This window comes from Erpetoichthys calabaricus, chromosome 18 (assembly GCF_900747795.2).
Source record: "Erpetoichthys calabaricus chromosome 18, fErpCal1.3, whole genome shotgun sequence".
NCBI lineage: Eukaryota > Metazoa > Chordata > Cladistia > Polypteriformes > Polypteridae > Erpetoichthys > Erpetoichthys calabaricus.
This window is the reverse complement of record NC_041411.2, coordinates 9,789,757-9,802,703: the sequence shown is the minus strand read 5'-3', so window position 1 is coordinate 9,802,703 and position 12,947 is coordinate 9,789,757. Positions and strand designations below refer to the sequence as shown.

The 12,947-nt window shown below is 36.7% G+C and overlaps 1 protein-coding gene across 8 annotated transcripts in view; it reads left to right on the top strand.

Annotated features, from left to right (window-relative positions):
* Nucleotides 1-12,947, top strand: part of rimbp2b (RIMS binding protein 2b) — a 118,361-nt gene that overhangs the window by 43,740 nt on the left and 61,674 nt on the right. For 7 of the 8 annotated variants that reach the window (XM_051921082.1, XM_051921081.1, XM_051921080.1 and 4 more), the window contains 3 exons: nt 3,072-3,223; nt 7,939-8,415; nt 10,235-10,384. In XM_051921082.1, the coding sequence (XP_051777042.1) occupies nt 3,072-3,223; nt 7,939-8,415; nt 10,235-10,384 (779 nt within the window). The remainder of the gene's footprint in view (nt 1-3,071; nt 3,224-7,938; nt 8,416-10,234; nt 10,385-12,947) is intronic. The other variant, XM_051921078.1, reaches the window with a different exon arrangement.

Sequence of the window (12,947 nt, the reverse complement as noted above, 5' to 3'; positions counted from 1 at the left end):
AAACTCTAGTCTTGCCTTAAGTGATATGGTGGTATTTGTTATATTCATTAGGTCAGTGTTTCTCAACCACTGTGTCGATCATGAGTTACCATTGTTGGGTGAGGCAGTGAGTCCCCTAAATGATTGATATTGATGCACGATGTATATCCCCTTACTCATCATCGGTTGTCCCACCGCTCCAGTGTTAGCATTCGGTTCACCAAGGGAGTATACTTACATAAGAAAAACTGGGTTGCAGCACTGTAATGGCTGAGAAACACTGCACTAAGTAGAAGCAACATCTCATTCGTCCATTATCAAACAAGGACAAGAGTCTACATTAGCAGTATTGGATACAGATCAGAAGCTGCCCTTATATGAGGCCAGTCCACATCAAAGCTTACTCCAGCAAATTCCTAAATTTACCAGTACTGTCGCCATTCAACCTAACATGCACATTGTTTATGATGTTGTAGCAAATGCATTAAACAATAAACATATGTGGACACAGGACGAATATGCAAATTCCTACTTAAGAGAGGCGTCTGAACTGAGATTCAAATCTAAGACTGTAGCAGTACTATCTGCACTGCCACCATTAAGTACAGAGCCAAAAGTGGAATCATGTCTTTTTTTTTTTTTATTTTATTTTATGGAATTTATTAAAAGCAAGTAACATTCCATACAAAAAAGTGAATGATGTTAGTTTGTCTTTACTTGAAAAATGTAAATGCTAGTCGTCATGCCCACCCCTAAGATGGCTCCTCTTGAAACTTAAAAAGCACCTCTCTTTTTCCCATATAACCATACAAAAGGATGTGAAATGTTTGGATGAAATTGGAATCAAAAGTAATAATAAGTGATTGGCTATTCATTGCCCAGTTTCGGTCATTATGCAAAGGTACTGTTTATAAGGTTGGAGAAACCTGCAGTCAACTGAGACTGAGGACGTCACTTGGATGAGTGATGTAACGTATCTCCCTGGAAAAGAACTATGTCCAGATGAACTGAATCAACTTTCTAAAATTATATATTTTGTTTTGGATTGTGTGAAAACTGCTGTTCTCATTTTTTATTTATTTGTTTCAACCCCCTTGGGAACTTTCAGCAGCCTTGAAAGCTAATATACTGTAATATTGTTTTCTTCTTCAAAGCTAGGGAATGGGATTAGAGACATGGTTTATTCAAGCAGCCAATAAAGTTTTAAAGTATGTCAGAAACTAGCAGCTGTCAAACTGGAACACACTTTCAGGGCCACATATACAATAGTTGTTCTTTACTACATTTACCCTTTGTAATCTTTTTGATTGAATAGGATGGGTGCTGTTTTGACATGGCACTCTGGCTCTTTTGAGTAAACAAGCAATTAATAGGTTTCATAAAAGTCAACATTTTTTAATTACCACTTCTGCTATGGCAAGCAATCCTGGGATTTGAGTGCATCAGCATCGGGTACCTCCAGACTTCTCTAGCTGTGCCCAGAGCTAGTTGACTACTTGGAGGTACATTAAGCTTTACACTTTTGAACACACACCTTCTGCGACAAACAGCCCAACAGCAAACTATTTCTTGAAGAAGTTCTGGCACTTTAACAAACTAAATGTATTTCACACTTCCTCATTTCATCAGTTAGTGCTAAATACTAGAGTATACTTTCTGCATAAAATACGTCAATCTTTCAAAGCCTTTAATGTATGCCTTAGACTTCTCGAAGTGTCAGTAAGTTTGACTTGTGATTTAGGTACTTGCAACATGCAAGACTTAAATGTGGTCTCCGTGCCATTATGCTAAATATAAAAGCTGCACTAATACAGCATATTGCATGAGGTCACACACAGTAAACAGCTTCCAGTTTAGTTCTGTTTATTTCTAATCCAGCTTAATTCACCTATTTTGTATATTGCACATTGAGTGTAGACAACTGGAAAATCAGAAAAACTGAGTTAAGTGAGATTTAAGTTTTACAGCTAGGATGACATGGACACAGGTGCAGCCATCTAAGTAGTCTATGGTTGAGAAACTCATAAACCGTCTCTTGTATTTAAATCTGGTTATTAAAAAAGCAGGCTGCTTTATATGAGAAATAATGTATTCAAATTTGGAGTGTTCGAGAAACAACACACATTTCCCTTCAACATTTTTAAACAATCTTTCTTACACCTCTAGTTAGATCTTAAGTGAGTTATATTTTTAGAATGTTGCATTCATCATGCATCAATAACTTTTTTTTTTTAACCTACACTATTTCTTTATACAGTAGTCCTCAAGGTTAAACATCTTAAAGAAAAAAAGTTTAGTTTTAATAAGAGGAATTAGCTTATTAAAATTAGACAAATTGTTAAATTTCACGCACAACATGCAGGTTTCCTTATTGCTAGAAATGTGCCAGCATAGCAACCTGGAAATCTCTTATCTGGTATTCCGAGTTAAAGTTTTAATTATGTGTAACTTAAATACCTGCTTAATAGCATGGATGAGGCTTTTTTGACTGGTTTGTGTAAATCACAATTTTCTGTTTAAACTTTAATAGATTTTTCTTTAGAAAAAAAAAAAAGCAATTCCTACATCTTTATTTTCTTATAATTTGATGGTGGTTAATTTTGCTTTAAACTAATTTTTTGTATACTTAAAAACTTAAAACATACATTTGTTCAATCCAGTAGAATTTTGACACTTGTCTTCTCTGCTTTCAACCCACATCTACCAGCAACCAATCATCTTTAGTATTATATGTTACCTTTTACATGAGGGTTGCTACCACAAGACACTTGCTTCATCTTGTTTTTAATTGTGAAAAGGGGACTTTAAAATTTTGACATGTTATTTTAATGCACAAAATACATCCGCTTACTGTTTAGCTAGTCTTCATAAGCAAGTTGTGTTTAGAAATGAACTGCTCAAGGTAGCAATACATTTGATTAATAATCAAAAATATTTTATAGGTGACCATTGATATTTTTTAATCAGACATAATTTGCTTGAAACAATTTACAATCAATGGTTAGATTTTATTTAATTATTTTAATCATTGGTTCATTAAAAAAAAAATAAGGTTACGTGTTCAATATTCAGGTTCTTGCATGTTTCTACAGGTCCCCCAGCCCCTCCAAAGGATGTGATTGTCCACTGTGGGGCTTCTCCTGGCACAATTCAGGTTTCCTGGAAGCCCCCTCTTCTGTCTCCAACAGGAACCTCCAATGGCGCCAGTGTCATTGGTTATGCTGTCTGCACAAAAGGGCAAAAGGTATTTTTAATATAAACCAGTTGTTTAGTTGGTTTTGCATAGGTGCAGAGTATTTTATAGAGGGTCCTATGCACAGATGTATTTCTTTAACTGAAACGAAGGTGTTACTTAGACCACACTTTTCTAATAAGGCAGTTAGGTTGCTATATTATCTGTTAAAATGTTGATAAAAGTTATAAAGCAATACCTCTTATCTACTTGTTGCTAATGAAAATTTAATTGAATGTTTCTATTCATTTTATGCTTGGAAATGTATAAAAAAAAACTTTTCATCTGCCTTCATTTTATTATAATTATACTGCTTTCCTGATCTGTAGTATTGAGTGGTCAAGCCTGTTGTCCAAGAGGGAATCCTGAGCAAGTATTATTTATTGTTGGGGATTTCAACAAGGCAGATTTGAGGAATATCTATCCTAAATATTATAGTTTGCTAGAATAGGGTTTGCTGATGTTCTTGATTAGACCCTGGTCAAAGATGCTTATCACCTGCTACCCTACACTCACATTGAACAGTAAGGCCACATCAAAGTTTTCCTGCTTCCAGATAACAAACAAACAAAAAACATGTAGAGCCAGCAAAAATGTACATTAGTGTTAGACTAAAAAGGCAAAGGAAAAAAATCAGTTGTTTTGGTTGTGTAAATTAGAATACATTGAAAGATTCTTGATTGAATCTATGCAACAGTTTAAACTGGATGGTGTGACCATAAAGACAATCTTATGATTTCTTAATAAGAAACAGTTGATCATTGGCATCATCCAAAATTTACCTAAGCCTTTAGTCAGTGCTATCAGAACATAAAGGAAAATGAAGTTAGGAGCCAAAAAAAGCATTCAAAGTTGGTTAACATCAGCATGGTCATAAGTTGAAGACTGAATCATCGTGTACATTCTGTAAACTGTGGCACGGTTTACACATGCTTATGGATTACAAACTAAAGCCTCATTCATTCACATCTACATTTTTTCTTCCATATGGATTTAAAGCTTTCTTCACCTTCTTTGATCATGACAGTAAACGGTTTTCCATATGACTGCTTGCTGCTCCACATAATTTATCCTTCTGTGCCTTTGTGGGTGATATAGAAAGGAACAATTAAGATGAAGTTTTGGTGGCGCATTAAACCCATCTTCCCACAATTAGATAATTAAAAACTGCTGTGACTCCTGTTTATAGACTACAGCTTACAATTTACATTTGTATTCTATCAGAACTGGTCACTAATTTATGTACTTCAGATGCAGTGTCGCCATCTGTAACTGGTTTTTGGATTTTCTAAAGACAGACCCATGCATCTGCAAACATTTAACATCACTTCCTTCACATTAATCTTCAACGTAGGCACCTGTCAGGATGGTGTGCTGACCAGGGGCCTCGTGTATAACGGCATGCGTAGAATTAACACTAAAACATGGTGTACGGACAAAAACAGAAATATACGTACACACAAAAAAAAATCCAGAGGCATAAATCTGTGAGTACGCCAACTTCCACGTTGTTCTGCTACATAAATCCTGGTCAGTGTGAAATGTAATGCACGTGCATGCTCCTGCTGCCCCACCCCATCTCCTCCTAGAATTAAGCCTCTTTGAATATGCAAATCAATGTAAATAGCCCTTAAGCTCAGCATTCTGTGAAAAAACAATGTCAAAAGCATGGGGAAAAAAGAATTTCAGCAATATGAAGTAGAGGCAAGGAAAAATGTAATATTTGTTAGTTTAAGCAGTGGTATAAACAACAAAAGAAAGTTGATCAAGTCACATAGAGTGGTGGAGAAACTCGAAAGCTCAAGTTCAGAAAGTCGCACAGTACCCAAAATAAAAAAAATAAGTGGTCAGATATTAAAGTTTGCTGTGAAAAGCTGAGTCATAGCCCACCATCTGAGTGTCCTATGGAAGCGTATTAGGGTACAGAGAAAAGATAAACAGGGACACAGTGGGGGGAAAAAAAGGTCAAAATTTACACTTTAATCACGTTTATTTTGTCATTAAAGTAGAACGTTGTAAACTTCATCTTAAAATTATTTAATTTACTAGTTTCTCAAATCCCATTGTAACTAAAGTAGCATGTTAAATGTTTCATATTCTATATGTTCTTCTATGTTGTCTGTGTCTGTGAATCACTATGTGCTTTTTAAACGGCCTTTCTCTTACGCTGACCGGACACAGAATACATTACATTCATGATATTACAGCTCTCTGAATAATTTAAATACTAAGATCTATACTTGATATAATTTTCATAATGATAGGAATTAAAGCATGTATTAAACACCTAGGCACGGTGGTGCAGTGTTGGCGACATTCTGGCGCCCCGTTCAGAGATTGTTCCTGCCTCCAGCAAGATGCTTGCTGTGCTGTGCGTGACCCTCAATAAAATTTATTGCAGCAGTACTGTCTCTTTCAAACGTACTAACCCCCAATTCCTGTCCTTCCTTTTCTTTCTCCAAGTAACCAATCGCCACACAATCAGCTGTTTAAGGAATGTCAAGCCATCTGTAAGCTTAGAACACCGATTCTTCAAAACTTTTAAGAAACATTGAAATATCTTCGTAGTACATGTTTATTCTATCCATCCAGGGTCACTTCAGTCGCAGCAAGCATACACTGCTCTCCACCGAGTCCACACATTTAATTAACAGTGTACATTATTTAAATGAAGTTTATAATGTATCTGTATAATTAGATTTATATATAGAATGCTGCATTTCATCTTAAAAATGGTATCAAGAACTCCAAGAAGATAGCGCCCTTATTTCTAAATCGACATAGAAGCCATTCATCATCACCTATAAATACACACTCTCTTCTATTGAATTGAATTGAATTGAATTGAACTCCTTTATTGTTATTGTATGGTACAATGAGGTTAAATATGCAAATCCTCCATAAACTTATTTTCCTATAAAATAACATAATAACAATATGATAAAAAAAACAATGAAAACATACAATATGAAAGCTTAAGTGGCTCGGGTTGTGCAATATTACAACTGTAAAGCAAGTTTACAGTGAGGTAATTGTACTTATAAGTACAAGCAGTTCTACCTAGAGCACTTGATGGACTGATTTGAGTGCACTTATACCTTTTGGGATGAAACTGTTTTCTGAACCATGAGTTCCCTTCAGGAAAGGCTCTGAAGCATTTGTTGAATGGGAGAAGTTAAAATACTGTACCCATGGCTGAGGCAGCGTGTGTTAGAAGCTCTATCCTGATAATTATCTCCACTTTTGACAAAGTCTGCGCTAGAGCTTTCTGATCAGCTGCTGTAGAGCTGTGATTCCACACTCAGGTACAGTGGTTTAAAATACTCTGAGTGGTACACTGAGAGTAACAATGCTAAAGCAGGTATGGTATTTGAATGATTATGATCAGATGCCTTGAACAAAAAAATTATATGCAGTTAATGGCAGTGTATTTGATAAAGCCGTGTCAGGGATGTGAATCTAAAATATAAAGGGACACCACACAGGAACAGTAGCACTGCTTTGACGCTGGGTGCCGGCAGTTTGCAAAACCGAGCCGAAAACTTGTATAAGCAAAGGTTTGAGCTGGCGGGAGAATGTGTGTGGCTTTACGGCAAGTTTAGTTTTTATACATAGCAATGCGAGTGTGGAAACGGGTGTACGCAGCATTTTTGTGCATACAAACCGCTTATACATGAGGCTCCAGGTCTTTACAGATGTCCTTGTTCACCTGTGACTGTGTAGTCAAGCACATTTTTAACTCCATAATTAAATTTGCTGATATTACAACACAGTGGATCCAGGAAAGCAATCTCTCCCTTAATGTTAGCTGGTCTTAGACTGGTAGGAAATAGGAGGCAAATCACATTCTCATGTGTATCAAGAGAATGCTGTGGAGATGCGGCAGCTGAAAATTAGAATCAGTCACTGGTGAACTGAAGTGTTAACTGCACATGTCAAGCGTCGAATATTACTGCCACTCTGCTCCTTTACATTCACAACATGTGTTGCAAGCATTGTCTTAGAAAGGCAAAAGGAATTACTATGATCTCCACCATCTTACAAAGTCATCTTTTCTCCCTTATTGCAAACGTTTCAGATTCATTAGCCCTTGTAGCTCTTGATTCAGGGACATTTTTTACTTATAGGTCATATGTCTACTAAATAGCCATGTATTCTGACAAGTGCATGAATGAGATGTTATATTTGTTGTTGTCTTTCCCTCCCTCCCTGTTTTTGGTATTGTAAGGTAGCATTTGTTGTAGGACAGACTGGCATTATCAATTTTTAGCTGTGGCTAACTCAAGTCCTGGCTTAAAAAGCTGCTAGACTACTGTCAGATGCTCTTATTACCAGCTAAAATGTCTGTTTCCATGACAGGGCCCCTTTTTGGAATGCAGACTTTGTGGCTTATCTGATAAAACCATTGATTACCAAGTAACATCCCAGTGATGTCTTCTTGTAGTACCACTTAAACATTTGGCTCTAACAAAGAGCTGTAACTCAAAGACTGACAACCTTGAAGGACTATTAGGGTAACCAGGGCTGCACTAGAAAAATTGAAGACCATCCATAAAATGAATTTGGTATGGGGTGCCTTGCCAAAGATAAACTGATCATTAATTGAGTGGTTGTACACCCCGTTCTACAGTGTTAATAATTATATTTTAGTATCTAAATACTGAATGACAATAAACTTGAGCTATGATAAGATTATTTGGCATAATTTGTTTGTTTTTTTTTTGTAGATTGCAGAAATAATGTTCCCTACAGCTGAGTGTGTGCTTATTGAACTAAATCGGATCCAGGGTTTAGAAGCAAGGGAAGTTATTGTCCGAACGCTGTCAGCACAAGGGGAGTCCACAGACTCCTCCGTCGCCATCATTCCGCACAGCCTTCTTGTGCCTCTTCCTTCACCTCACTCTCTCTCTGCTCCTAAAACGAAGCCATTATCAAGTGCCAGAGATTCAGAAACCAAAGAGGAGCCTGGTGTCATTCATGGTGTGAGACTCAATGAATCCTGGGAGCCGGCTCGTTCACCTTCACCTGTTCATCATGGGCAATCCTTAGAACCACCTGCTCCGCACTTTCATAGTCCTTCACATGGACATCGCTCTCCTTCCCCACAGAGGATCCTTCCCCAACCTCAAGGAGCTCCAATACCCAACACTGTAGCCAAGGCCATGGCTCGAGAGGCTGCCCAAAGAGTTGCTGAGAGTAACAGGGTGAGTTGACCTCTTTTTATATGAAGGAACAGCTTTCTGGGTCTTTTTTGTGGAGTAAGAGCCTCATTTGTTACTATACGGCATTGTTTACATATTCAGCACCTTATAAACCCTAAATTGAAATACCAGTTACTCAACTCCTCAGTAGCAGTCACTCTTAAAGCACATTAGCTAGCGTAATGCAGAAAAGCTGACCGACCTAGTCTGCTCTTAATTGGACTATAGGAGAACAAAGCCACAGATTAGATTTAAACGTTCTGCAAAAGAACTGTATACTGCCATACATATCACATTTATGACCCTTTGATACTTTGTGGCAAAATTTTAATGTGAGGTGGTGACCTTTCTGCATGTCTTACATACAGTATGCAGAAAAGATTGTGTCAAGTAGATTTAAATGTATGTTTAATGGTTAATTGCTTAAAATGACTTCTATATTAACTATTTGACATCCATGTAAAGTGTATGTGAAAGTACTTGCATGCTGTACACAAATAGCATAATTACATTAGAAAAATAGAAATGAATTTGCAACTCCCAGGACAATAATTATGGCAGATTTTGCTTTTCTGTTTGTTCCTGTCAATGCTCCAAGCATAAATTTGCTGCAGTTTTAAAATGAGCAGTTTCTAAATAATACCATTTTCATTCAAATTAGCATTTTGGACATGATCTTCCTGAAAGTTGAAGATAGGCCAAGCTAATCATCCAGAATAGATGTTCAGGAGGATGTCACACCATCCTTTGAATGGAGCGCTTAACTTCTTTATTTTGCAAGTTAAAATAGTAAATGCACCTTGCATTTTTATTTTTATCGTTTGAAAGAGCTGAAAAATTAATAAAGATTTAGTTGAACATGTTCCTGTTTTGTCTTTGAATTGCATTATGCAATTCTGTTTTTCAGTAACAAATGGCCAGATAAGTGTAATTGGGTCTTTATCCATGACCGGTGATTAGAACAGCTGTTGTGCATCCTGCAAAGGTTAGTCACATAGGTCAATAGCTCTCTGAACCCTAGAAACAAACTCAATTAGCTAGTTCGTGGGTTCTCAAGTTAGTCCTGGGGTACCACTGTGGCTCTAGGTTTTCATTATGGTTAGACAAGAGCAACATAAACATTTCCATCTATTTAAACTATTACATATATTAGAAGGAAGAGTGACTCACTGGTTTGTGAAACCAGTTGGAATGAAAACCTACAACCACAGAAGTACAACTTGATTACTGCTGGCTGAAATAAACAGTGTTTAGATATACTACCCTCCCTGTTATTTGTAAGTTATTTATTTTTACTGAAGATTCCATGTTTTTTAACTACACACTTTTATGCACTTGAGGTTTCTCTTGCTACTGTTATTAAACATGAGGCTCTGTCATTGCAACTACTGTCAGTTTACTTTGATTCCACATCTTTGTTTAGGTGTTAGTCTTGTCGAATAAAGGGAATTTCCTAATTACTGGTGAATGTGGAATCTTTATATAAATGTTCTAAACCTTCACTGTGACTTCATCATATTTTATGCTTCACACTCTATGAAATGGCAGTTTGTCTTTATGTCCTTACGGTGTAAAGTTATGCAATATATTATGTTTTACATACTGCACATAGAAACTATGTTGTGAGTTTATACTTATTGTGAAAATGATCAGAAGACTGTTATTGATACTTTTATGTTGCTTTTCTGAGAATTTTAATTTTACACTAGTATTTCTTAGTATTGCACATATGTAGAAAGGGCCCTGTCTTCAGTAGAAGACTCCTGAAGCGTAGCTACATAAACCTGAATTTCTGCTTTCTGGATTTATTCTTGGTATTCAGATGGAAAAAAAGAGTATTTTCAGTGAGAGAAGCACTGCTGTTCATGCTTTAAACTCTGATGAAGAAGAGGATGGATATGAAAGTCCACATGTTAAAAGACGTGGAGCATCTGTGGATGAGTTCCTGAGAGGCTCAGAATTGGGACGACAGGTAACAGTGCTGCAATTGTGTCAAGTTGGCTTGTTTTTGATTTTTCTTCTAGTTTTGTTGAATTTATTATAGCTTATGGTATTGCCTGCCAAACTGTGTTTGTTTAATTCAATTACGTAAAACTATAAATAAAATAAACTGCTTGTTAATGTGGAATATTTTCATTCTTCACAATAGGCCAGCTTATGTTTTTATTAGCCTCCTACCTTTGCCTACTCTGTTAGCAGGTAGACTCTTTAGTGCTCCACATGAGGCTCTACCTTGGGTCTCTAGGTGGAGAAATTCTGAATAATGAATGTCCACATCTAGAACAATGAAAACGCCTTGGATAAGCCGCCAGTAGCTTCATGTTTGTCGATCCTGAACATCGTTGATTCAGATCAAAGATCACATATATTATGTGCATACAGCGTGTGCGGTTTATTTAGTGTTTAAAATGAAATCAATACAATAAAAAGAGAAATACATTGAGATCAGCCGTTTAATGTTGGAAGTTTTATTTTTGATTTCTCCTACATACAAATACAAAATAATCATTATTTTTAGGTAAGTGAAAAGCAGACTTATAAAATGAAGACTGTATAGCAGAATCAGGTAGGTTCATGTGGTGGACACTCCAGATGAATGCTACTTTTCAGATGACCAGCAATTGTCCTTCTGCATTGTATCTTAGAATTTGGACGCCCTGTAGCCGTACAAGCAGCTGTCTTCTTCAGTCGTACTTAGTGGGGATACACAATAAGAAATAAAAATCATTTTACATTTGTGTCACTATGTATGAGAACTGTGACTTACAATAAAACAAAGTCAAGGGTGTCAAACACAAGTAGTAGTGGGTAGATGAACATTAGGGTTAGGTAAAACATTTCATGAAAGCAGCAATAAGACTCTAGAGCATTGCACTTGACTTTATTGTTGGGAGTGTTTAGTGAGATCTGATTAAAAATGAGCACAGAACCAGTGACTTCAATAATACTCCCATTTTTTTTTTTTTTACAACGTAAGGACCTACAAATAAATAGAGTTGTTGTTCAGCAGTTTATGTACAGTTGTATCCAGTATATTTTCTCTGGCTTGTGTGTATTTTCATACATTTGTATTTTTTCCCCCAAAGAATAATGGTCAAGTGAATATTAGCATTATTTGGTGTCCTCATATTCCTTTTTACTTCATTTTTGTTTCTTTAATGACACCTATAGGTGGAATGTATTAAGTTTTTAGATGTAATGAGAAGTCAAGCAAAATGATGCCTTTTATTGGCTAACTAAAAAGATTTACAATATGAAAGTTTTCGAGGCAACTTAGGGTCCTTCTTCAGGCGAGATGTAATCGAGAGACTGAAATCCCCTGTGTTTATATAGACACTATGACAGATGAGACCTCTTAGTTGTAAAAAATTAAGACTTCTCCAGGCTAAGATTCATTTAGCATCTTTTGATAAGATGGCTATCCAACAAAGTCTTTTGAAGATTTTGATGAGTTTTCCATACAATGTGGATCTGTAGTCAGGTTCTCTGGATCAGTCCAAGAGATGTAAACAGTCCTTGTATCTTGTTATAAAATCCTTGCCTCTATTTAAGCTGTAATGGCCAACCCCTTTTACCCAGCCGGCAGCTACACTCCCAAGACCTGTGGCTTGGATAATTGACTGAGAAATAATCTACTATCAAGCCGTACTTCTTACCATTTGAACTTTTCCCCACAATCGACGGTGAAAAATATGAGCACACAAAAACGGGATGTAAAATTAAACAGATTATATGTATTAAGTGAAATAGAAAAATAGAAACATATAAATATCCCTCCACCCCAGCAATAACAAGACACCACCAAATATATATATATATACACACAACAAAAGCCCTCCCTTGTCCCTGTAACAAATAAACACATAACACGAATAACGACAACGAATGACAAACTGAAAATGAATGAGTACGTGAGTCCGGTAATAAAGAAAATGTCCTGAAAGCGGATGACTGAATTAGTGATATTGAGTTGTTTGATTCTCCCCGGAAAAAATGGAACAGCCTCACCGTGAATCCGCGTGGATGTAGTGGATGATTAAGTCCTACCCCGGGGCCTCTCGTGGTGAGGTCCTTGAAATAAATCCGGCAGATGGAAAAACAAACAGGATTGGCAAGCGCGATGTGGACAATAACTGGTACAGGTTGCTCGTGGTCGTGATGGTGAAACAAAATCTCCTTCTTTCTCCTCCTGCTGGCTTATATAGTCCTGTGACGGCTGGGATTGATTGATTGTAAACAGGTGTTTTCCAGGTTTGCGGCTGTGGTCTCCTTCCATCATCTTAGGGACGGCATTAACTGATGCACATAAACAGTAAACGGGACAATGAAACGAGACGCACTCAGAACTGACATTTAAACACTATGTGGCCCCGCTACAAAGCCATGTTGTAATGTGTTATATTTTAGCATGAGTTTATCTTACCATTCTTTTCTTTTACCGTGTTTTCAAGTTGTACTAAGTTTTTAGACATAAAGTTGTGAATGGTGGTGCACTGTGTACTGGCTGATCATTCAGTGCTGATATGAACTGATAT